This window comes from Astyanax mexicanus, chromosome 2 (assembly GCF_023375975.1).
Source record: "Astyanax mexicanus isolate ESR-SI-001 chromosome 2, AstMex3_surface, whole genome shotgun sequence".
Lineage (NCBI taxonomy): Eukaryota > Metazoa > Chordata > Actinopteri > Characiformes > Acestrorhamphidae > Astyanax > Astyanax mexicanus.
In genome coordinates, this window is record NC_064409.1 from 61,896,819 (window position 1) to 61,920,532 (window position 23,714).

The window sequence follows — 23,714 nt, forward strand, 5'->3', positions numbered from 1 at the left end:
GTGGACAATTTATACTAAAATATATTTCTTAATTTTGGTCAATACAATATAATATCTATATGAACATTTATAGAAACTACTGCCTGTTGTGTAGATTATCACACTGACACTGGCAGGCTATGGAATTTAGAGTCTTCTGCTGTTTTTGCTCGATTTAAAAGCCATGAACTGATGGCAGCACCCTTGAATGAACATCAGTCAGTAACAGTCAGTCAGTAATCTCTTAAAACCCTAGACCAATTTTAATTTAAAAGAGACAGTCGCACATGCCAGAGGTTATTCAGATGATAATAGGGTACTAGAATGTGTCTTAAAGAGTAAATGTGTTGCTCTGTAATAATAACATATGCCAGCTCTGTTTAAAACATCTAAAAATAAGAAGATAATTTAAATATTTGACCAGATTTTGATTAATAGTTTACTTAATGAAGTCAAAACCAAATAAAATAGTCAAAATACAATGTAAATAAACCTGCCATGTTCTTTATTGTTCTTTGTATATATTTATAAGTATTCAAGCTGGCCTGATGGCCCGAATTAATAGCTGTTTTAATAACAAATTGATGTCTAAGTGCAGGTCCTGGGTAGGTCCTGTGGTTTGATATGTGGATTATAGCTATAATTTGCTCAAGTCCTTAGTTATTAGCCTCAGAACACCGGGATGCAGCTGTCAGCCCAATTCTGGCATTGACCCAATGCTGGTTTCAGTGGATTATTATTATTATTATTATTATTATTATTATTGTCAGAACACCAGCATGTAGTTACTGGGTTCTGAGTGATTTCAGTAACGGTAATACATTTTTTTTCAACATTTTCTTTTGTGATAAACAATATCAAATTGTTGTCCATCCCTACATCTCAGAATTCATTTTTCCTACATGTTGCATTGTCACTTGAAGATGAGTGAGGCAGTGTCAGTGTCAGCCACTCAGTCCCATGTTTTACAGATAAGGTGGTTTGCTTTTGAGGTTCGGCACACTTTTTCCTACACACTTTGGTCTTGCCATGACTTTAAAGGTCACATGACCTTAATCCAGACCGCTGCGGGTTCATTTTGGCAATTCTGTTTTAGTGGTGAATTACTAGAGGTTTACATCTTCCAGTGTAGTCTCTGTATTTCTTACACAGTGAGCAGCCATTGGCATATCCTCCATTCTCCAGGTTTTCTTCATTACAACAAGAATTATTTTGGCCTCATATAAGGAAAGTCGTCCATGGCTACCAGTCCCTTTATATATACTAATTTCACTAGTTCTACGTCTGTTTTTAATAACATAAATAACATAATAATGTTTAATTGTGGTAAGACTAAGGTTTGCCTAATGGTTTGTTTTTTTCGTCTTGTTTCTCTTATTATAATAACTTAGTTGTCTGTTTGTTGGCACAGTTCTGATCATCAAGTTGACAGAGAGCAGAATCCAGAAGATTCAAAATATCTCTTTTAATATAGATTAATTGTATATTAATAATAAATACATTAAAATAATTAAAGGACATGTATGGAATTACGTAATAAACAAAAGAAAAGTGTTTGTCCTCCACAATCCCCTGACCTAAACCCAACTAAGATGGTGATTTGAGGAGATTTGGGATGAGCTGGAGCTTCACAGTGAGAAGGAAAAGCAGCAACTATTGTTCAGCACCTCCAGGAACTCCTTCAAGATGCTGAGAAAACTATTCCAGGTAACTCTACCTCAAAAAGACATTTAGAAAATACCAAGAGTGTGCAGATCTGCCCTTAAAGCTAAATGTGGCTTCTTGGAAGAATCTAAAGTATAAAACTAATATATTTTTTTGGTTACAAAATAATTTCTCATGTGTTCCTGTATATCAAAGTTAATAACAAATAATAATAAAAGGAAAGAAAACTTATTGAATGAGAAGAGCTGTCTCCAAACTTTTGATTGGTACTGTATATAAAATTGCTGTCAGTTCTACATTGTAAAATTGCCCCTTTTTAAATCCGTATGCCTGACCTGTCTCAGTGAGCTAAACACCACTGACCCTGTCTGATTCAGTGCTCTGAGCGTGCTGCTATGGGACGTCTTCGGACTCTTTCCACTCATGCTGAGGCAGATAAAACTGAAAATCAAATAAACAGTCTTGGCTCAGCTCTATTCCCCTAACGTTCTGATGCATGCTGCTGCACTCTGGCTACCTCACGCTGTTCTCACTAACAGCTTCATGGAATTGACAATGAGGCCTAAAGGTCTGTCTGATGGCAAAAAGACGACCTGAAGAGAGGAGGATGTGCTCTTGGTTCCAGACCGTGGTCCAGGATCAGAAGGAAAGGTTGAGGCTGACTGTTGTGGAGTGAGACCCTGGAGAGCAAGCAGCAGAGGTTTAGGGGTAATTTATAATGGGTCTCAAGACACGAAAGAGTGCACTCATCTGAGACACAGAGAAAAAAGATGGGCAGACACAGATAGGAAGAGACAGGGAGAGAGATGGAATGTGAGAAAGAGATGATGAGGAATAGCAGAGACAGTCAGAAAGAGAGATAGAGGAAGAAAGATAAAGAGGCTCGCCTCTTGATAAGAGTAACTGGCTGCATTATCAAGACTGAAATGTTCCTTTTTATCACTGTGATTTTCATTAAGTGCCTCTTTTTTAGAAAGAATTCAGAACTTCAAAAAAGCCTAAAATCTAAAAACTTCTTTAAAGACATTTATCACAAGAGTGTGATTTTCCCTGTAATAACAATACATAATCCTTTAATTTTCCAAAAATCATCAGTGCACCTTATAATAGCTCCTCATCCGTTCAGAGGTGAATATTATCGATCGGCCTGTAGCCTGCTGCATAACCCGGATGCCACTGCTGGAGCAGCATTAGCATTATCCGCTAAACGTGCCAGCTCTTTCTTTGTTTAGAGGTGAGTATATTGGACTGTAGCCTGCATTTACCATGTTAAAACTAGCTACATGTGATAAACCGCAAGCTAATATCGCCCTGGCTTACCGGAACACTCAGGTTTAGCCGCTAATGCTCCAGCCTTAGTGCTGGAGAAACTCAGGAATCTATGCTTACTGTTAATAAACGGAAATGCTTTATTCAGATAAATAAACCGTTTTTAGAAGAGAAATCTGTGTAGATTAAAATCCACTGCTCATTTTATGTTAAAAGAAAGTCTTTTTTTATTACAGTTTGGTTTACTTAGCTTAGCTTTACTTAACTTAGTTAGCTAAAGTGCTGTCTACTGTGGGTGGGCATCTGTGACACCCTTTGATGGAGAAATGTTAAATGCCTGCATGGCTTAGGATATTCATCCATCTGGCACCACTACAGGCCTCGCTCCAACTGAGATCATTTGTGTCACCCCATCATGGGCATGCTGGTCACTCACAGGATAATACCTCACAACTTTTGCTGTCACTGTAAATGCTAATTTAACATGAATCTAGCAAGCAGTCAAACTGTGGTATTTTAGTATATTGCATTTATCAATAAACTAACAGTGGAATTGTGCATGATATCCTTACAAACTTGACTGACAATTAAAGCTGTTAAAAGGAGAGTATAAAGCAGTGGCATTAGTTTAGAGAACTACTGTTATACATTTGCTTCAAAAGCTATTTCTAAAACCAGCACCACAGCTGGACAGATATTTAGTTATCAAACTAACCACTCTAACATTCTGCAAAAAACTAACAGCAATACCTTTTACCAAATTAAAATAAATTAAAATTAAACTAAACCAAAATCTATTATATCAGTTGTTTGCACTAGCTTGTGCTAAACAGCCATAGGAAACCCTCAGCTAGCATTAGCATAATTCTTTATTAAATACTTACATTTCCCTCGTCTGCACTTTTACCACAGACAGTTAATTGATCCCTGCAGGTTTTTTGCAAACTGATGCTGGGACTTTGCCATCAAAAATAAGCTTTATCCACTCAGCTATTCTGTCCTCTGAGGCTTGGTGGGTAATTGCAATTTGCACTAGTCTGGCAAGCCAACAACAGAGCTTAGGTCTTCAGCATAAAACTATCAGGTCCAGCAAGGCAAAAAAAAAAAAATGGTGTAACTTCTTAAGCCTCACACGGGTTGAGATACTCAGATGGGGGTGTGTTATTCTAATGTGTGTGTTCATCTGTGAGGAAGAAGAGGTGCCACATGCATGTGTTGTGTTGAATCCCCTGTTATCTGAGCTAGGCTGTCCATTAAGGTTTAGTGGGTCATCTCAGTTAACAACACTGATACTCAAATGTTAGGACATCTGCTCATTCATTAGGGTATTAAATAATAATAATTGTATCCTGCTTTTGTTTGAGTAACTGTCTCTACTCTCCATAGAAGATTTGAACCAGGTTTGGGAGCATTGCCCTGAGGATTTCATACATTATGAGGCCAGAATGGGGCAGAGGCTGCTCAGTGGTTAGAGCAATGTGTTATAGGGGTGTGCCATATCGTATCGTACGCGATAATATTGCCAACATTTTTCTATATTGTGAACGATATTATACCCTGAAATATTGTTCCATATCACCCACCCCTAATTATCACATCAGGGTACTACTAATTTTTTAAATGTTTTTTAGCAAAAGAAAATTTTACACTGTTCTCATTTCCCATTATATATCTACTAGAGACAGATTATATCTGTCCAGTATCATTAATTTTACTTTAATCCTGGATATATGGAGATATGTAGAGCATATTATTAGTACCATGACATTCTGGATCATTGACTTCTGTTACAAATCTGATTAATTTCTTGTATTGTTTTAAAATCTCAGTTAAGGGTGTGCCATATCATATCGTATGCAATAAGAAAATGTATTATTCATTTTGTTGCAGTAGTGTATTCTTGAAATCATTTTTTAAGTTCAGTATTTCGTCATCACAGTTAGGCCCTTGAGAAAGGTCCTTAACCCTCAGTACCCCAGATGTTGCAGCGATTGCTATCCACCGTTTGTGGTTTATGCAACTATTTTACCATTGTGTGTCAATAGTGTGTATATGTGTGCACTGGGTTGAAGGTGGAGGCCTACCTCATCCTCAGCTCCCAAACTCATCACATTTTTGATTTTTGAAGTTTTGGACTGAGCACCCTCATTTAACAGTTTCGACTTTACAACAATTCGACTTTACAGCTCAATGTTTGTCTGGGGCCATTTAATCTAGCATTAGACTTGGTGCAAATAGGTTTGTTCTTTCTCCAGATATTGCCTATTCCACGGGCAATGTTTCTGTACAACAAAATAGACAAGCTATTGGATGTATTCTCTCTCTCTCTCTCTGTGTGTCTGTGTGTGTGTGTGTGTGTGTGTGTGTTGGAAACATAAGGGCAGATGAAAAGGTCAGTGTCCTTGTGCTAAAGACACGGCTGCTGAGAGCAGAGACAGGATGAGTAATGACAGAAGTAAGGTTCTCTCTCAGTACATACACACACACACACACACACGCAAACCCAAGCAAACACAAGAAGACACCTCTCAGTAGACCTAATCTAGCTCATGTAGACACAGATGTACATGGGCACACAAGTGCACACACATTTTCCCTGTCTCTCTTTTTAGATACAGGTTATAGCCATATACGATCTGAGGTCTCTGTAGATCAAAGCTGTGTGTGTGTGTTTAAGTGAGACATTTCTTCTGGAAATGAGTCTGTATTAGAGCTCTGCGATTAAATTAAAATGTTATCATTATCAGAGTAGCAGTTTACAGAATAAACACATTGTATCAGGTGGTTTTCATATAGGTTTTCATAGCTTTCCTTTAGTATGGAGGTGCATGTGAATGCCTGTAGTTTTGTTATAAATGTAGGCTTATCACTACATGTTTTTGGACGTGACTGCAATGTGTAAATCTTGTGCAAATCGGCCATATATTTTAATGACGTCCTGTAATAAAAATGCATTACTACTTCTCCCCAAGTAAAGCTAATCCCAAATAGGATTTTTTTCCTGGAAAAATGAGTGCATTAAATATTGGAGAAGCTTAAACTTTTAGATACGATCCATTTTATTTTGTTACAAAAAAGTATTGGATCGTGCCCATTTTTGTCCATATCATGCTCCCCTAGTCTGTATCAGTGATCATGTCCTCCATGCTCAAATAGACACACACTCTCTCAGCTCTCAGTGACTGAGGCTAATATAACACCACACTGCACTGAGCAAGAGCGCACCAGCAGCTGTGTTACTGCACTACAGTCAGTACAACAGAGAAAACCCAGGAGAGCCCCCAACTCCTCGCAGTGCTGCGCATGCAGTTTACAACACACACACACACATACACACACACACAGTTGCAAGCAGCAGTGCACACACACATCCGTCATCCTCTCAGCTGTCTGTCAGAGCCAAGCTCTTCCTCATGCAGCCGCATGCAGGGTCGTCTGAAGGTGAGGAGGAACCAAACTAAATGAGAGGTTTACTTAGCTTTTATCATCCCATTTCATCCTTTTGGCTCAGTTCACAAACTCATAGTCACTTTCTCTCTCTCTCTCTTTTTCTCCTTTTATCGCTCTCTCTCTTGCGCATGATCTTTCTCCTTATCATTGTCTCACACACATGCTCTATTGTGCTCTCTCTCAGGCTTTCTTACATCTTTGCTTCTATCTAATTTTCTTTCTCTTTCCCTCTGTCTCACTCTTCTGGCTCTTGTTTCATCATTCTCTTTGTATTCCTTCTTTCTCCCGTTTCATCATCATTATCTCTCTCTCTATTCCCTTTCATTTGCTTTTCTGCATCATTAGGAATTCCTCGCTCATTCCTGCAGCTCCTGAGTCTCAAGGGATGTTGATTCTCGCAAACAGTGTGTTTGAGTTTGTGTATGTGTGTGTTCACAGAGCACATGTGTACAGCATCAGTGCGCACATTAAATGTAAAGTGAATTAGCTGCTTCATTGCTTGCGACTGCAGTAAAGCTGCAGCTTTTGCCATAGAAGCACTGTATGTGTCTCACACCCCTCAGAGACTGTTTATGGCATGTGGGGGGAGGAGGGGGTCTGCATATGTGTACGTGTCTCCATATGTGCATCTCGGCTAAACCACAGGGTATCCAAGCAGATGCCTCCTATTACATTTTTATGCCCACTGTTTCAGCGGTAGATGATAATGATGTGCGTGTGTGTGTGTTTGCTTTTGAGAAAAAAATAAAAATCTATTCAAATAAAACCCAATTACAAAGTAGGATTATTAGCTATAAAAAAGCTATTTTTTAAGCGTACAGCTGTTTATAATCGAACAAAAACAATTTGTATATATAAATACTACTACTCCTCATAAGATAACATCTGCAAATCAGGTGGCATTTAAGGGCTTTATTAGTGTGTTCGAATTAACCTGAATTTACAGTTTTGTTTTGTTAAAAACGAGGAAAACAATGCAAAAAAGAAAGATAATTCAGTGTCACTCAGTATTACTAGAGATACAGTCGGAAGCACAGTTTTCAAAGTTAAAGGGACACTGGCTACACTAACTGGATGTGGCAGAAAGAAGAAGCTATCAGAAACCCCCAAATGACTGCAAAAGATCTGCAGCAAGATTTACTGACAGCGGGGTGGTCCAGCATAGTAAGGCCCCGTCACTGTGCTCAGAGGATCTGTGCTTTAAATCCTGGATTATGCTGCTTTCTATCAGTAGCCCGAGTCCGAGAGAGCACAATTGGCCTCAATTGTCTCAGAGGTGGATTGATGGCTCTTTTTTTCCGCACAGTCCTAATGTGATGTAGACATCTATTGTATCAAAGTTTGGGATTCTGTCCTATTCACTGAGTATGCTGGAGATGTGATGATGCATCAGTGGCAGTTAAAAAAGAGGCAGTGGATGGCTTTACATGTGTCTGAGGCTGACTGTTTCTCTGCCGCCCAAGTGTTAGGGGCAATTTAAGCTATAGAAGATTGTAGTTCACTCGAACAGGGTTTGTGTAAATGGCCTTCCTTGCATAAAATTAGAAGAAAAAAGGTTGCAAAAAGAGGTTTCAGTTTGCACACTAAGACACACTAAATTTAATATCTCAAAATTGTTTCTGTAGAGGGGAGGGGGGGGGGGAGGTTGTTCTTGAACTTCTCGTATCTTTTTCATCAACAGGATGTAGCTGATTTTCTTTCCCTAACACTGGAAACCTGCAGTGTGTGCAGAGCAAGACGGGTTCAATCAAGTTTTAGAAAATCCTAGACAAAATATCAGGCCAGAATTTTAGCGTGAATGCTGAAGCTTGAGGGTGATTGAACCTTCCAACAAGACAATGTTTCCAAGCAAACTCCACCACTGCTTAATTTCAGAAGAAGTCCTGGAAGATTCTGAGGTGGCCATTACAGTCGCCAGATTGAAGCATATATAAAAAATCCTTTAAAGAAGGTGGTTGCAGCATGCAAACTCAACTCGAGCATTAGTGAACTAGAGGCCACATGCCCATTTGCATCATGTTTAGACCAGGTCCGTAACAGCAAAGGAATGCGCTATTAAGTAGTAAAAAATCAAAATCAAAATCAAATTGTAGTGTATCGCCATTCTTCCACTCTGTGTTACTAGGTTCTTGCCAATACACTGTCCTGGTGTTGATGCTTCAGTGCCCGTGTGAGTGTGTCCATGTGAGTGTGAGAAGATGAGAAATGGGCCGGCTCCAGAGCACAGGTGTTAAAGTTAATGAGTGTTTCTCCCCTCAGGTCTGATGGACCATCTGACCTTTTCTCAGCAGGTGTAAACAGCCCTCTTCTGGACAACTAATGTGTGTTTGTATGTGTGTGTGTGTTTGTTTTTGTTTGCAGGTGTTTGGGGACTATTATCACTTCCAACACAGGAGTGTGGTGAAGAGGTCTCTGTCCGGCCATCGTGGAGTTCACGTCCGTTTGCAGAGCGAGCCACAGGTACACACATCCATGCACACTCGCATGCGCGCACACACACAAATGCACACACACTCAAAGAGCAGAGACCACTCAAAGGAAGCAGAGATGAGAAGAGCAGGGTTGTAAGAGCTGCAGCCAGGGGCAGACAGGGGGGACAGCACATATTCAGAATTAATAGCAGGGGAGTTTCCAAAGGCCTACAGGACTGAGAGCGGTGAGTGTGTGTGTGTGTGAGATGTATGCTAAAAAGCCTGACCCTGGCTTCAGTGATAAGCTATCTGCTCCTGCAGGCAGGGAAAGGCTGCAGTTCGGACTGGCCAGCCCTGCGCTCCTATAGATCTCTCAGAGAAGATGCCCTTATCAGCCTCTACTCTGGAGGCTCCTCCGCTGGTTGGTAATCACCACACACGCTTTAGCCTTCAGTCACACGCCTGAAGCTCCTTTCACCTTCTTTTGCATTCCCCCATAATCCGTTCCTCACACCCCGATGACTCTCGCTGCACACAGAGGCCCTAGGCATTATAGCAGGTTAATCTTGGAACTCCCAACAAATCAATCATTTAACTCATTTACATGTGTTTAGGAAAGGATTTGGTGCATCATGGAATGTTAAATGTCACTGCACTTCAGTTTGATTAGGATTTTTTAGAATAGAGGTAATGGATCATGGAATTGCAGTTCACAGTGATTCGGTTTGATCACGACTTTTTAGGAAAGCATATTTTCACAGACACTCTTACAATGATTCTGTTTCACAATTTTTCTGTTGAAATGATTTGGGTTGATTATGACTGTTTAGGACTAGACTCAGTGCATCCTAAAATATCAAATCTCGCAATGAATCAGTTTGATTATGACTCTGCAGGAATAGATTCAGTGCATCATAGAATCTCAAATCTCACAATTATTTGGTTTGATTATGACTTTTTAGGAAGAGAGTTAGTGCATCATAGGCCGTTTTCACACCAGAACAGTTTGGTCCGGTTAAAAAGGACTCGTTTCAGTGTTCAGTTTTGTGTTGAAAACACAGATATTCACGCTGGAACACAGAATCTTCTTGTTATATTTACTTTTTTGTATATTTATATTTACTCCCATGCCAGACAGCTCTGACCAATCAGAGGTCACAGCCTGCTCGCGTGGTTTATTGGTGGAATCTAAACCAAACAGAGGGACATAAACCCATCAACTGGTCCGGACCAGAGAAACCAACTACAGGTGTAAAAACGCCCATAGAATATCAAATAACACAATGATTTGTTTTGATTACGTTTGATTATGACTTCTTAGGAACAGATTCGGTGCATCATAGAATCTCAAATATTACAGTGATTTATTTTTCTCAAGAGTCCTAATCAACCAAATCAGTTTTGGTTTTGGTCACAGAATTGCAATTGTCGTTTGATTATGGCTCTTTAGGAATAGATTTAGCGTATCACAGAATGTTAAATCCAACAAGGATTCGGTTTGATTTTTATTCATTTGAATTGATTTGATTGTGATATTTTGGTAAAAACTTGCATTGAGGTTTGTTCTTGTGACTGGATGATATGGGTAATTTTTTTATGTGACAGGAATGTAATTCCAATATTAATATGAACTGTATAAAAGCCACAAATGCCCACAACAGATATCTTACTGCTGAAAAAAAATAATTTGGCAATTAATGCAATGCATCCTGTAATGAGCATCAGTCAGTGACATTTTAGATTGCAATGTATTGATTTTGAATTATTGTCCTGCCTTAGTTCTACTGTTACCGGAATTTATTGTTTTGGAAAAAATTACATTGTTTCATACAGACCAATCAGATAGTTGAGCATGGCCCTGCTTGTGTTGTGTCTGAAAATAACATCATTTTGAGCATACTTGTATAATTTCACTAAGTAACCCGAACGCCTTCACAGTTTTTCTTTGTAATAAAATTACTGTGTTTTAGAGAATGATGAAGACGCTATGCTTTTATTTTTTCTTTTGTTTTGTTAACGCTATTGTTTAAAAGCAGTTGGACACTGCTGGTCGTTTGTTATTGCAAATAACTCTATGACTACAAGGATCACTTACCTTTGTCTTGTGTCTGCTACCAAGTTATCACTGTATTAGCGACATCGCACTCCTGGTCATGTTTAGTTGCTCATAGATTCTACACACATATGCAAATATTTAGACATTGGTGGATGTATACATTGACAGTAATCATCCAGCCTTTTCTTTCCGTTGTAAAGTATTGCAACATAAATTGATGAAATTGGATCACCGCTTTCAGATTGAAGCATCTCAGTGTATTTTTAAACCCCTATCACACACAGATAATCTTCATCCACCCACCTAATGCTCTCTTCACATTCCCCATCATCCAGTTATCACACAGCAGATATGTTCACTGCACACAATCAAAGTTTTAAAGGCCGTGGGGAAAAGAGTCAATGCAGACAAAAAATAGAGAAAGATGATGGACCCATGTGTTCTAGCCTTTACTTCAATAAGGCTAACAGCATTGTTTGGAAAGGTTCAGTTTAAGGACTAGCATTTGCAGCTCAGCCTGAAGCACACACACACACACACAAAGTGCACACATACTCTTCTGAAGTCAGCAGAGCCTTGCTAATGAACTAGCTTCTGAAATTAGCAGCTTGTAAATACCTTCCCTAAAGCAAGGTCTCCTTGCGGAAATATGTAATATTTCAATGCAGTGTGAGAGTTGGCGCACGTGGATCATCTCCAAAAGCGTACAGTTCCAGTGTGCATAATGTAATTCCATGCAAAATCCGAATGAGGTCACAGCCTCTGCTTTCCACCGAGGATGAGGAAAAGAAGTCAAAGGAAACTAAAAATATCAAAGCAAGTGTGACCTTACCTTGTTCCACGGGTTTAGGATAAATTTACTCTCTAGCGGCAGAAATGTAACGGAAGCAAGGTGAGGCTGAAGGAGAGAGAGAGAGAGAGAGAGGGTAAGAGTGAAATTGATGGACATAGTGGATGAAGCTGATTGAGAGGGTTAAAGTGGGACAGTGAAGATGAGGGAGAGGTTGATGGAAGGAGAGGGTGAGGTTGATTGAGAGGATGGGCGACATTGAGAGAGTAAGAATAAGGAAAAGGTTGATGGAAGGAGAGGTTGAAGCTGATTGAGAGAGAGGGTAAGGCTTTGTAAGGAGAGAAAGGGTGATGCTGATAAGGAAAGGGTGATGCTTATAGAGAAAGTAAAGCTAATTGGGAGAGTGAGAGGGTAAGGCTAATTTAGAGAAAGAGGGTGATGATGTTGTAGAGAGAGGGGGTGAGGCTCTTTGAGAGAGAGAGAGAGAGAGAGTGAGAGAGGGGGTGAGGCTGATGACAAGAAAAAGAGGGTAAAGCTGATGTCGATAGAGAGGGTGAGGGTATTTGAGAGAGAGAGAGAGGGAGAGAGAGAGAGAGAGAGAGAGAGAGAGAGAGAGAGAGAGAGAGAGAGAGAGAAAGACGGTGAGGCTGATTGCGAGAAAGAGAGGGTGAGCCTGATAAGGAGAGAGATAGAAAGAGAGTGAGACTGATGGAGAAAAAGAGGATGAGGCTGATTGAGAGAGAGAGAGTAAGAATAATTGAGAGAGAGAGAGGGTGAGCCTGATGGAGAGAAAGAGAGGGTGAGCCTGATAAGGATGATAAGGAGAGAAAGAGGGTGAGGCTGATTAAGAGAGAGATAGAAAGAGAGTGAGACTGATGGAGAAAAAGAGGATGAGCCTGATTGAGAGAGAGAGTAAGAATAATTGAGAGAAAGAGGGTGAGCCTGATAAGGAGAGAGATAGAAAGAGAGTGAGACTGATGGAGAAAAAGAGGATGAGGCTGATTGAGAGAGAGAGAGTAAGAATAATTGAGAGAGAGAGAGGGTGAGCCTGATGGAGAGAAAGAGAGGGTGAGCCTGATAAGGATGATAAGGAGAGAAAGAGGGTGAGGCTGATTAAGAGAGAGATAGAAAGAGAGTGAGACTGATGGAGAAAAAGAGGATGAGCCTGATTGAGAGAGAGAGTAAGAATAATTGAGAGAAAGAGGGTGAGGCTGATGGAGAGAAAGAGGGTGAGGCTGATGGGGGCAGAGAGAGAGAGTTAGCCTAATGGAGCGGTATAGAGTCAGCCCCATGGAGAGAAAGAGGGAGGGGCTGAAGTAGAGAGAGGGTGTGGCTGATGCTGTTGGATGGAGAAGATGAGTAAGAGAGAGTGAGGATGAAGGCAAGGTTGATAGAAAGAGAATGTGGGGCTGATCAAGAGTATGGATGAATACACGGCTGAGGAAGAGAAAGGGTGGGGCTTAGAGGAAGAAATAGAGGGAGTGTGAGTGTGAGAGGTTGAAATTGATGGGGTAAGGTTGAGAGAGAGCAGGGTGAGGATGAGAAGAAGAAATTGTAAGAGGTAATGTATGAGGGCAAGGCTAAGGAATTGAGAGGAAGTATGTGTGAGAGAGTGTGTGAAGGAGAGAAAGGGGTGAGGCTGAGTGTGTGAAGTTGAGGGTCTGGCTGGGGGATATAGAGCAAGGGTGAGGCTCAGAGGGAAAAGGTGCGAGAGTGTGTGTGAGAGAGGGAAAGTGAAAGTGCAAAAAGAGTGAAAGAGAGACCTGCAAAGATTAGGTCAGCTAATATTACAAATAATCGAGTTTTAAGTAATGGTTTAACACTTTCGTTTAACCACGTCCAAACTATTTCTTCATTGAACAACCCAGTATTATTTATATATTATTTATATCTAATGTCTGCATTGCTTAATTAGTGCTTTGTTATGTTAAAACAGGTGTGCTGCTGATTCAGCAGAATTCAGCAGGGAGCTTTTTTCTGTCGGAAATCTGGAACCAAACTGAATAAATGGTTCTTTGAGTGATGCCAACTCATAGAGAAGCAAACACAAGGTGCTGTCCAGTTAGCAAGATGTAGGTAGCATTTCAGAATAATTAAATAGTAGTCCTCAGTTTGTCAGTATGTAAATTAATCAAGTGTTACCTCTGGGTGACTTGGGAACGTCCAAACCTATATGATCTTTATAAAGGTCTAATCTTTTGAGGCTAAACACTGGCCAGCATGCTCATGGCAAGGCAACCTGATTTTTTGGAGTTTTAGCTAGGCATTTTGTTGCTTGCAAGTTGTGCAAGCATTTATTACCAAAATCTATACTGAGAATACAAAGATGGCATTACCTCCCAATGTGCACAACGTAGTGGGTGGTAATGACTGACCGTGCTGGGTACTGGGTTTGTATTAGGGGTGATATAAACAAAAACACTGGAGTTACTGATGATGTGGTACCCGATTAACTAAGGTCCTTACTTTACTTTATTTAAGCTCTTCAAAGTTTTCTGAATTTGGCTTGACTTCAGAGATTTTTCACAGGCCAGGTAGTCTCTCTGCCTCGCTCTGCCTCCAGCCTAGTTATGTCACATGAACTCAGTCCGCCGCTCTTACAATATGTTTACATTAAAAACTTTTTGCGATAATGATATATATTTTTTTTCCTCTTACTGCCTTGGTTTGTATATTTACTTAATTAAGCTACTAAATATTGGGAAACTTTTCTATATCAAAACTCATTCAGGTACACAGACATCAAGGTGTGCTTGAAAAGCTGCTTGACCTTCTCTCTAGATACATAACTCTGACTCTGTAAATTCACTGTCCTCAAACAAATGCATTATGCAGATATGATGAGCATAAACACCTAAATTGCTGCTGGCTGTCATTGGAGACACTATTTAACTGAAGGTGTATTTGATATTTAATTGCACGCACATCAGTGTCAGGGGGATCTCGGGGTAAGCCGGGTGTTTGCCCTCTGCAGGCTTCTTCCCTTCTTCATATTCATTGTTTCTTTTCGCTTACACTGCACTTTCACAAACACTCCCCCAAATTAAATTACAAGTACACACACACACACACATACACAGGGAGAGAGACAGACTCTGTGTCATACCCTTAAATTAGGTTTCAGAAAGAAAGCCCCTGCCAACACAACATACCCCACTGTTTTACATGGAGGTGCCTGTTGTGATGCTGCCATTGACTAATAAATTACTACCTCTGAGTGTACATTACAAACCATGTAATTATGCATCCAGAGTACATGTGATTAATGTACGCACTGGTCTCTGTCCAGCACCTTCCACAGTATTCAGACAAAGAAACAAACTGGGATGTTATGTTATCCTTAAGCTAAAAAAAAAAAAAAAAGCTTCTTGAAATTTTTTGGCACTTGGCTTTGCTGTGCTCATTTTTCCCAGACCCAAGAAGTAGTTTGATGTGTGCGTTCACTGTGGACATCTACCTCACTCTAACTCCACCCTCGTTATGTCACAGTCTGCAGCATGACAAGCTTGCTCTGTTGCAGCATGTTGGTATGGCAGGTAAAATGTGACTGTTATTATCACAACTTTTTTGACATGTTCATTGTGAAAACTCATATCGCAGTAACTCTAAAAAATATAGTTTTACTACTTAAGAGCCCTGCCGTTCCCCTTTGGTTCATCTATATCTAAAGTAGGCTTGATACAGCCTTTAAACTTTGCAAAAGGGAAAACCTCTAGTTCTAAAACATTCTTGGTTTGTCTTATTGCACAGCTTGTTTAATGTTTATTTACAAAAATCTATTATTATGTCAGGGGATTGTGAGGGGCATTCAGAAAGCTTCAGTTTGTGTTCCTTCAGGTAGACCATGTTGCTTTTTAAAATACTGTTTTGATCAAATAAAAGCTAAATGGTGTGATAGCTACATCCACGCTTGCAATACTCCAATGCGCTGACAGCTACAAAATCCTGCAGCATGATTGTCCCACCCCCATGTTTAACAGTTTAGTAGGTGTTCTTTTTTGTTTAGTAGGCGTTCCCTTTTTTCCTCAGATGTACCTTTGTGTATTATTTTGTTCTTCTGGCTCTCATGCTGACCTCCACAGTTCCCCTGAACTTAAATTTATTAATATTTATACACTTATTGTGAATAATTAAAAGTAGCATATGGTTCACGAGTGTTGTAATATTAGGTTGTGATCTACTTTGCCATAAAAAAGTAATCTGAGCCTTTGCATTGCTTCAAACTTTGATTAGTCACAGAGGCCACGAGAAAGAGTAATAAGCAGATAAAGAAGCTGAATATAACCAGAATAAACAAAGAGCCTTGCTCCATGAGTAGGAGGTAAAGAGAGAGAGAGAGAGAGAGAGAGAGAGATAAAAGAAAGAGTGATTGAAAGAGATGCAGACAAGATTGGAGAGCAAGAGGAAAAGCGTGTGAGAAACGGAGCACGATAGAAAGCTGGATGTAAGGCTGCATGACTCCTTGCCCTTCCTAGAAAGAGCTCAGATTAAAGGGTGTCCAGATTGGAAAATGCCTCCTGTCAGATAGGAAGCAGCTCCCAGGCTCTCTGGGCCCTTTTACAGATTGTTTAGTGTTTTTGGAGAGGGGAGATACTGTGCCTCTTCTAATGCCGTTCCCTGTGCTTCCTTAAAAGGCCCATATTCTTCCATTTTCTAAAATGTTTCTTGCATTATTATACTGTGTGTTTTACTTGTATTGAAGCCCACTTGTATGTATGTCCAAATGCTGCACGCTTAGCCCATGTAATCTCTTTAAAAACAAGTGTTGCCAACACAATGAGGCACTGAGGAGGAGCTGCCCATGAACCTAAGGTCACCTTGCACAGTGCCAAGCTTCAGATCGAGGGCTACATAGCCCCCAGCATTGAGCTGTGGAGCGGGGGAACTGTGTTTGCTGGTGTGATAGAAGTCCATCCAGTACCTTTGATATGTATGTCATGACATTTGTGATCCAAATCTAATCTCAGTGACTCTCAGTAACTACTACAAATTCTGAAATTCCAACTATACATATAGATTTTGCCTACCATTTACATTACAGACTGTGTTAATATAAATGTTTTAATAATTATCTGGATGTCATCATGAATATATAGCATCAGCTGCTGATGTGCCATTAAACAACTTTGTTAAATGAGCAGGTTTTTGGTGGGCTGGTGAATAAATTGATCAGCTGTGCATATTTTACACATTTTAGTGAATAATGCTTCTAGCTAGGTAAACAAAGAGATGTTAAAGATATGTTAAAACCAATCGACCAGGGTTAGCACTAAACATATTTAGATTTATAGACACAGTAAACAGTTAACATTTCAGTAAATTAGCATTTTAGAATAAAGTTCTATTAACAAGTAACAAAACCCCCATTTTCTAATGAATTTGCTGTTATTTTACCAGTGTAAATGAATGCTGGTTTATGTACATTTTAGGAAGAAAATATAAGAATCTTGGCATTTACAGCCCAGTCCATGTACTGAACTATTATTATTTAACCATCCCATGATAGATGATAAAAGTTGACCTTCTAAGACGCACTTAATAAAACTACTACAGTACATATGTCCAAAAGTATCTAGAGCTCCTTTCTATGTATAGAGTACATGGACACTTTATGCCCATTCTTTGTTTCATCTAAAATAAATGGTAATTAAGAGTTTCTCCTGCACATGTTGGACTTTCTCTACTGTCCAGGGATGGCTTTCAACTAGATTTTGGAGCATTGTGCAAGGAACAGTAGCTTTATTGATCTCTAAATATTAGACAGTCACCACCACACTTCATCCCAACTCCCCAAATTATTCCTAAAGGATTGATTGGATGGCGTGCCAACATTCCACAGAAAGCAGTACCACCTCTCCACAGCTCAATGCTGCAGTGCTTTATGTCCCTCTAGCATACAACTGGCATTAGGGATGGTGCCAGTAGGCTCAAGATAAGCTGTATACGTGCATTTGCACATCTATGTGAGCAATATGTGTAATTTTGTGTAGCTGAATGATTTTTTAGAAGTGGTGTCCACACATTTGGACAATATACAATCTATTCTATAAAAAAAGCAGGGAACATATGACCATTTTAGAATCTCCGGCTGATGCTAATGATTTGTTTCCTTCACACATAGCTCTTGATCAGTGGACAGTTCCTGGAAAGGAACGTGATGGAGACTTGGTCATTCTAATCATAGATTAGCACATGCATGCACACTTAGCAGGTCCAGCAGATTAAATTGAGAGTGCTTTGAACTTTTCTGCAGATAGAAGCCATTTAGGATTCTGAATTAATGTAGGGGTTGTGGAGGGGTGGGTACGATGGCTGAGATGAAGAAGCAGAGGTGGAGAAATGTGTGGGTTTCGAAGCCCTGTGGGTGTTCAGTGAGTGAATGTTTGTTTTCTATATATATGTATATATGAGTGTGAGTCTGGATCTCTGAACATGCATGTGTCTTTGATCTCGTTTTAGGTGGTCTGGGCAGAACAGCAGGTTGCCAAGCGGAGGAGGAAGAGAGATATTTACAGCGAGCCCACGGATCCAAAGTTCCCCCAGCAGTGGTACCTGGTAAGTGGACAAGCTTCAAGCTAGGAGGCTCTGATTCAGATGCTCCCTCTATCAGTCAGCAGCAGTTAAGCCCTTCGGTTAAACTGGGTCTGTCATGCCAAAGAAGATGAGACTGCCAATGGCTTTTGTTTTGGCATTTGCAATTAAAAGTCTTACAGCAGTTACTCTGGTATTTTAATTAAATTCGTCAGTGGAACTCAATCATCCGCAGACTCTAACAAACTGCTGCCGTTTATACCAGGCCCTTCAGTCACAATTTGATTGGGATAATGTAGTTGCGCTTGCTTGTTCCAGATGAGATGGACAGACAGATAGATGGAGGGAGGGAGTGAGCGAGGGAGTTAGCGTGAAAGAATAAGAGAGAGAGAGAGAAAGGGTGAGATGGAGCAGTCTATTAACCTTAAGGTTGTTCTTTTAAATAATTCATTATCAAAGATATTAGCTATTAAAGAAATCCATCTTAGACCACTGAAGCAGACAGCAAAATAGAATTAAATGAGGGGGAAAGAAAGAAGGATGGAGGTAGGTGAGTAAGTGGGTAGGTGAGTGCAGGTACTGTACTGTATGGAACAAAGTGAACTGTGTTAGGCTGCCGCTGCAGTCTGCTTTGTCCTGATCTTACCTCTATACCGTACGCAGGCCGTGAGCTACATGTGTACTAATGCGTTTCTGGCGTCTCTGACAGAAATTACCTGCAAACATCAAACCCAAAGCCATCACTGCCATCCAGTATTAGATGTGTAATCTGTTAAATATTCGGCTCCTTCAGGCCAGCTGACAAGCCATCTGCATTGGAAAACACGCAGAGCTGTTTTGAAGCCGCTATGCTAGGAACGCAGATGCCACGTGGTGATAGAGCCCGAATGCTTTTCTTTCCCTTTTTTCGTTGGTTATTTATTTTCACGGAGGAGAGCAGCCCAGTTTATTTGTGACAGTTTGCTGTTTTGCAGTGATTCAAAAAGAGCCCAGTTATCTACCATCATGTCAGTAGCTGTCTTATTACTGGCTGTGGACGCGCCCAATTTCAAAAATTACATTCAATACATCAGATGTGGAGATTGCTTTCACGCGAGTGGAGGAGTGGAGGAGAGGAGCAGAAGTGTACAAAGAGAACAAAGCAGGGCTGGAGAGAGTGAACAATAGTGAGGAAATGTAATTTCTTTCAGTTTTAGAGAAGCCAGTATTTATTTACTGTAATGAAAAATACTTATTACAGAAAACATAGGAAATAATATAAAAAGAAAAAGGAGAAAGAAAAAAGCTAAAGATAGTGATAGGAAGGAAAATAGATTTAAAACATAAGCAAGAAAGGGTGAAGGAAAAAAGAGAACAAGCGTAAAGAAGGATAAACTAAAGAAAAATTAGTTAAAAAAGCATGTACAGAATGAGAAAAATACTAAAAGCAGCTGAGAAGGTCAGAAATGGCAGCAGAAAGAATTAAAAGAATGAAGCAAGAAACCAAGTGATACAGACATAAAGAAGAAAGGGGAGTCACTAAATAAACTAAAAGATAAACCTAAGAAAAATTAATTCAGTGAACAAAAAGGAGCAGAAGGGCAGAAAGAATGAGAAAAGACAGAATTGGAATAATGAAAGAGAGTTAAGAAAAGACCAAAATAAAAAATAACAAAGTAAAAGAAAAAAGCTAGTTAAAATAGGTGATATGGTGAAATGTGTGGAGAAAGAAGGAAGCACTAATAGTATTATTAGGAGGAGAGGATGAAAGAAGGAGGAATGAGAGACGAAGAGAAAGTCAAAGGAAGAAGATGGAGAGGAAATTGGGGATGGGGGGTCTGGAGGGTTTTGCATCATGATTGCAGAGTATTTGCATGTATAAGGAGTGTGTGTGTGTGTGTGTGTGTGTGTCTCAATGTGTGTGTACACATACACACTGGTTCTTCAGCACCACTTGCTGCACCACACTGTGTGTGTGTGTGTGTGTGTGTGTGTGTGTGTGTGTGTGTGTGTGTGTGTGTGTGTGTGTGTGTGTGTGTGTGTGTGTGTGTGAGACACACACCTGTGTCACATCAGGAGTTCTCTCTATTTTCATTAGCTTGTTGGGTGGGCTGTCCCTCACTGTGGAAGGTGCAGTGTTTGTGATGGGGGGGTGTGTGTGTTAAGTTCAGCAGGTAGGCCGCAGCTCAGCGAGGTGTCAGTCAGAGTGGGAGACTGTGTGGCGTGGCTCCAGGGCTTCATGTAGAGAAGCTTCCACACTGAGCTTCACTGCTGCTCTCTCCACGTCAAGCATTCAGACTCCTGCTGACTCTCAGCTCTGCAGAAACCAGCTTTCTCACTTAGTATGTGTTCCGCAGTACAGCTCTGCAACCGGGGATGAGTCACAATGTTCCAGTGAATAATTTTACAAATAAAATTAATAGTGAAATTATGTATTTCAGTTAGATTCAGTTTAGCTTTTCTAACATTACCCATTGTCTTATTTAGGTACCATGACATGTCTGAACTAAAAAAAAAAATATTCGGACCTCAGAGCAGCTGTCACTAGGATCAGATTTTGGTTTAAATTCTGGATCATGCTGTTTGCCATCAGCACAGTTAGGGTGGATAGATGCTGCTTTTCCCACATCACTTCTAGTGTAATGTTGGGGCTGGTCAGCACAGGTGTCCATTAGTCAACACACTTATATACACTTATATATATATATATATATATATATATATATATATATATATATATATATATATATATATATATATAAATACAGCACGTCCAAAACTACATAAATGTTAGCTGGCTTACCAACAACTATTCAAATCACACTGCCAATTTTACACTTACATCAGACTTACCAAAACAAACAGCAAGGAACGTTTTACAGATTTTCAGTTAATGCAACCAACAGTACATCACCACATAATCAATAGAATAGAAGTGGCTAGTTGCCTGATAACAACTCAGCTGCTCCATGTAATTCAGACTGTCTTTTCCAGCTAAAGCTGTCAGTCACTTCATTCTTAAGTGAACTCTGCCTTCTGATGATACAGCAGAATAACAGCATGTTCAAAAAAATGTCATTAGCAGCACAGAAAACTTTCTGTTGGCATTAGACAGTTTTGACGTGTGTGTGCATGCCCCAATGGCTACATCCCAATTTGTCTTTCTGGTATCAGTTGTTTTCAGACATTCAGTAATATTGTGTTCCATGATGGGAGAAGACTATTAATGTGCTGATGTGTGTGTGGTATACCAATACACATCAGCCCACAGTGTTCTAATCAGCACAGCAGCTGTTTACTTTGGTGTCAGAATTGTTTTCATGTATTAAAGGGATAGTTCGGTATTTTTGACATGAGTCTGTATGGCATCATCATAACCAGTGTCGTGCATCCACACTGACTTACCCCCCACAGCGTCCTGTGAGCCGAGTTCTTGTCCAGTTTAGGTCAAAGCGAAAGTAGTCCGGCATGTTTGCTGGGGTCAGGAAAATAACTCCTTTTTCTTCCCAAAGCAGTACGTGTTCAAAAGAGTGATTTATTTACATCACAAAAAACTAACCCTGCAAAAGTCACGCCTCGTAAATCACTTGGGTCCTACTTTCTCTCATTTCGTATCAGTGCGCGTCATTCTGACAGCGAGCTGCGCACGCGTCAACTTGTTCTGTGTTTTGGCAGTGCTTAGCAGCTGTGTTCAGACTAGCAACGCAAACGAGCTAACTTTAGGGAGAAGTCTATTGGCTTTTATAAGCTTTGTAAACACATATATATATATATATATATATATATATATATATATATATATATATATATATATATATATATATATATATATATATATATATAGCTAGGTGTGTGTGTGTGTTAAAATGGTGCGGACTTGTGACTATCCAGGCTGTAGCAACAAAGATGTGGCTGATTCTCCGCAGAGTTTTCATCGTTTTCCTGTGACTGATGTTGCTCTGAGGAAACTTTGGGTACTAGCGCTGGGCATCCATGTGGACACAAAAGTGGAAAAAATAAAAAAGCTTCGTGTTTGCAGTGCGCACTGCAGCGATGATGACTTTTTATCCACATGTCCTGGACAACGACAGATGAAGAAACGGATTCTGAAGAAATCTGCTGTCCCTGCACCCCAGGTAAATAAAACTGTAGCCTACCAATGTTCTCTACAGCATTCGCTCATAGCGTAAAAAAAGTTCTCAACACACCAGCATTCAGGAGTGCAGGGAAGTCACTGTTGTTTGTGATGCAAGCAGCTGCCCCGCTGACATCCTCATCAATGGATAGGTCTTGCATCTCGGGCATAACTAAGTCCCACTCGTGGCAACAGTAGCATTCCACCTCGGTCTGCATTATTTCGCACTTGAAACAAGTGCACCAGGATTTGTCGGCCACCCTGGGTATCGCAGCTCCAGCAGTGGCTCCAGTTTCATCTTCCACCACTTCTCTGTCCACCCTCTCTTTCTGCCCGATCTAATTCCATTTGGCGAAATTCAACATCTGTATACTCGGGTTCATAAAGATATCCCCGTGGCCCTGAGCGGTGATCAATGTTTTCCTCGTCACTCTCTTAGTCAGACATGTTCTCGAGGCGAGAAGTAAACAAAGCGACCCAAACACGTAGGCTAGCTGTCAGGTTGCAGCGCTGCGCGCATTGATATGGAACGAGAGAAAGTAGGACCCAAGTGATTTACGAGGCGTGACTTTTGCAGGGTTAGTTTTTTGTGATGTAAATAAATCACTCTTTTGAACACGTACTGCTTTGGGAAGAAAAAGGAGTTATTTTCCTGACCCCAGCAAACATGCCGGACTACTTTCGCTTTGACCTAAACTGGACAAGAACTCGGCTCACAGGACGCTGTGGGGGGTAAGTCAGTGTGAATGCACGACACTGGTTATGATGATGCCATACAGACTCATGTCAAAAATACCGAACTATCCCTTTAATACAACTGTTGAAACGGTTTTAGACTGAAGCAAACTTCCACTGTATGATTACTTATATAATGTTTCAGCGTAGCTTTTCTGCATCTGTAGGCAACTATGGGGTGAAGATAAAAGCCTTGCTGTCACATAATGCACTCTTGTGTGATGCTTTGACAAAATGCATTTGGACACAATGGTAAAGCTACCATTTGCTGAGCCGTTTACAACAGTTGAATTCATTCCAGCATTAAGAACACTGCTAATGTGTTTGTGTGATGTAGTGCAATTCAGAAAATAAAGCATGGTAGGCCATAATGATGTCGACGCCTTATAGAGATGTGGTACACAAAAGACACAGATGAATGTGAATCTGTTGGCACCATGCTTTATACCAGATGTGTGGGCTAGAAGGGTATAAAGCTCTCTAGTATTGAGCAGTGGTGCTGTGGTCCACAGAATGAATGAGCAGGTCTTAATACTTTTGTCAATATAGTGTATGTGAGCCAATCACTCTACACATGGCACCAAACGGAGATGAGAAATACCATTACGATACCATACTGCCAATACCATTACAATACTTCTAGGTACAGTAAATTCTAACAGGTAGCAGCTTAGGGTTATAACTAATTTTTTGTAGAATTTGATTCTATATTAT

At 40.2% G+C, this 23,714-nt stretch overlaps 1 protein-coding gene across 1 annotated transcript in view; it reads left to right on the forward strand.

Moving 5' to 3' along the window:
- Positions 1–23,714, forward strand: part of furinb (furin (paired basic amino acid cleaving enzyme) b) — a 148,396-nt gene that overhangs the window by 72,301 nt on the left and 52,381 nt on the right. Inside the window, exons 3-4 of the mRNA XM_007228136.4 lie at positions 8,725–8,823; positions 18,080–18,175. Of these exons, the coding sequence (XP_007228198.3) occupies positions 8,725–8,823; positions 18,080–18,175 (195 nt within the window). The remainder of the gene's footprint in view (positions 1–8,724; positions 8,824–18,079; positions 18,176–23,714) is intronic.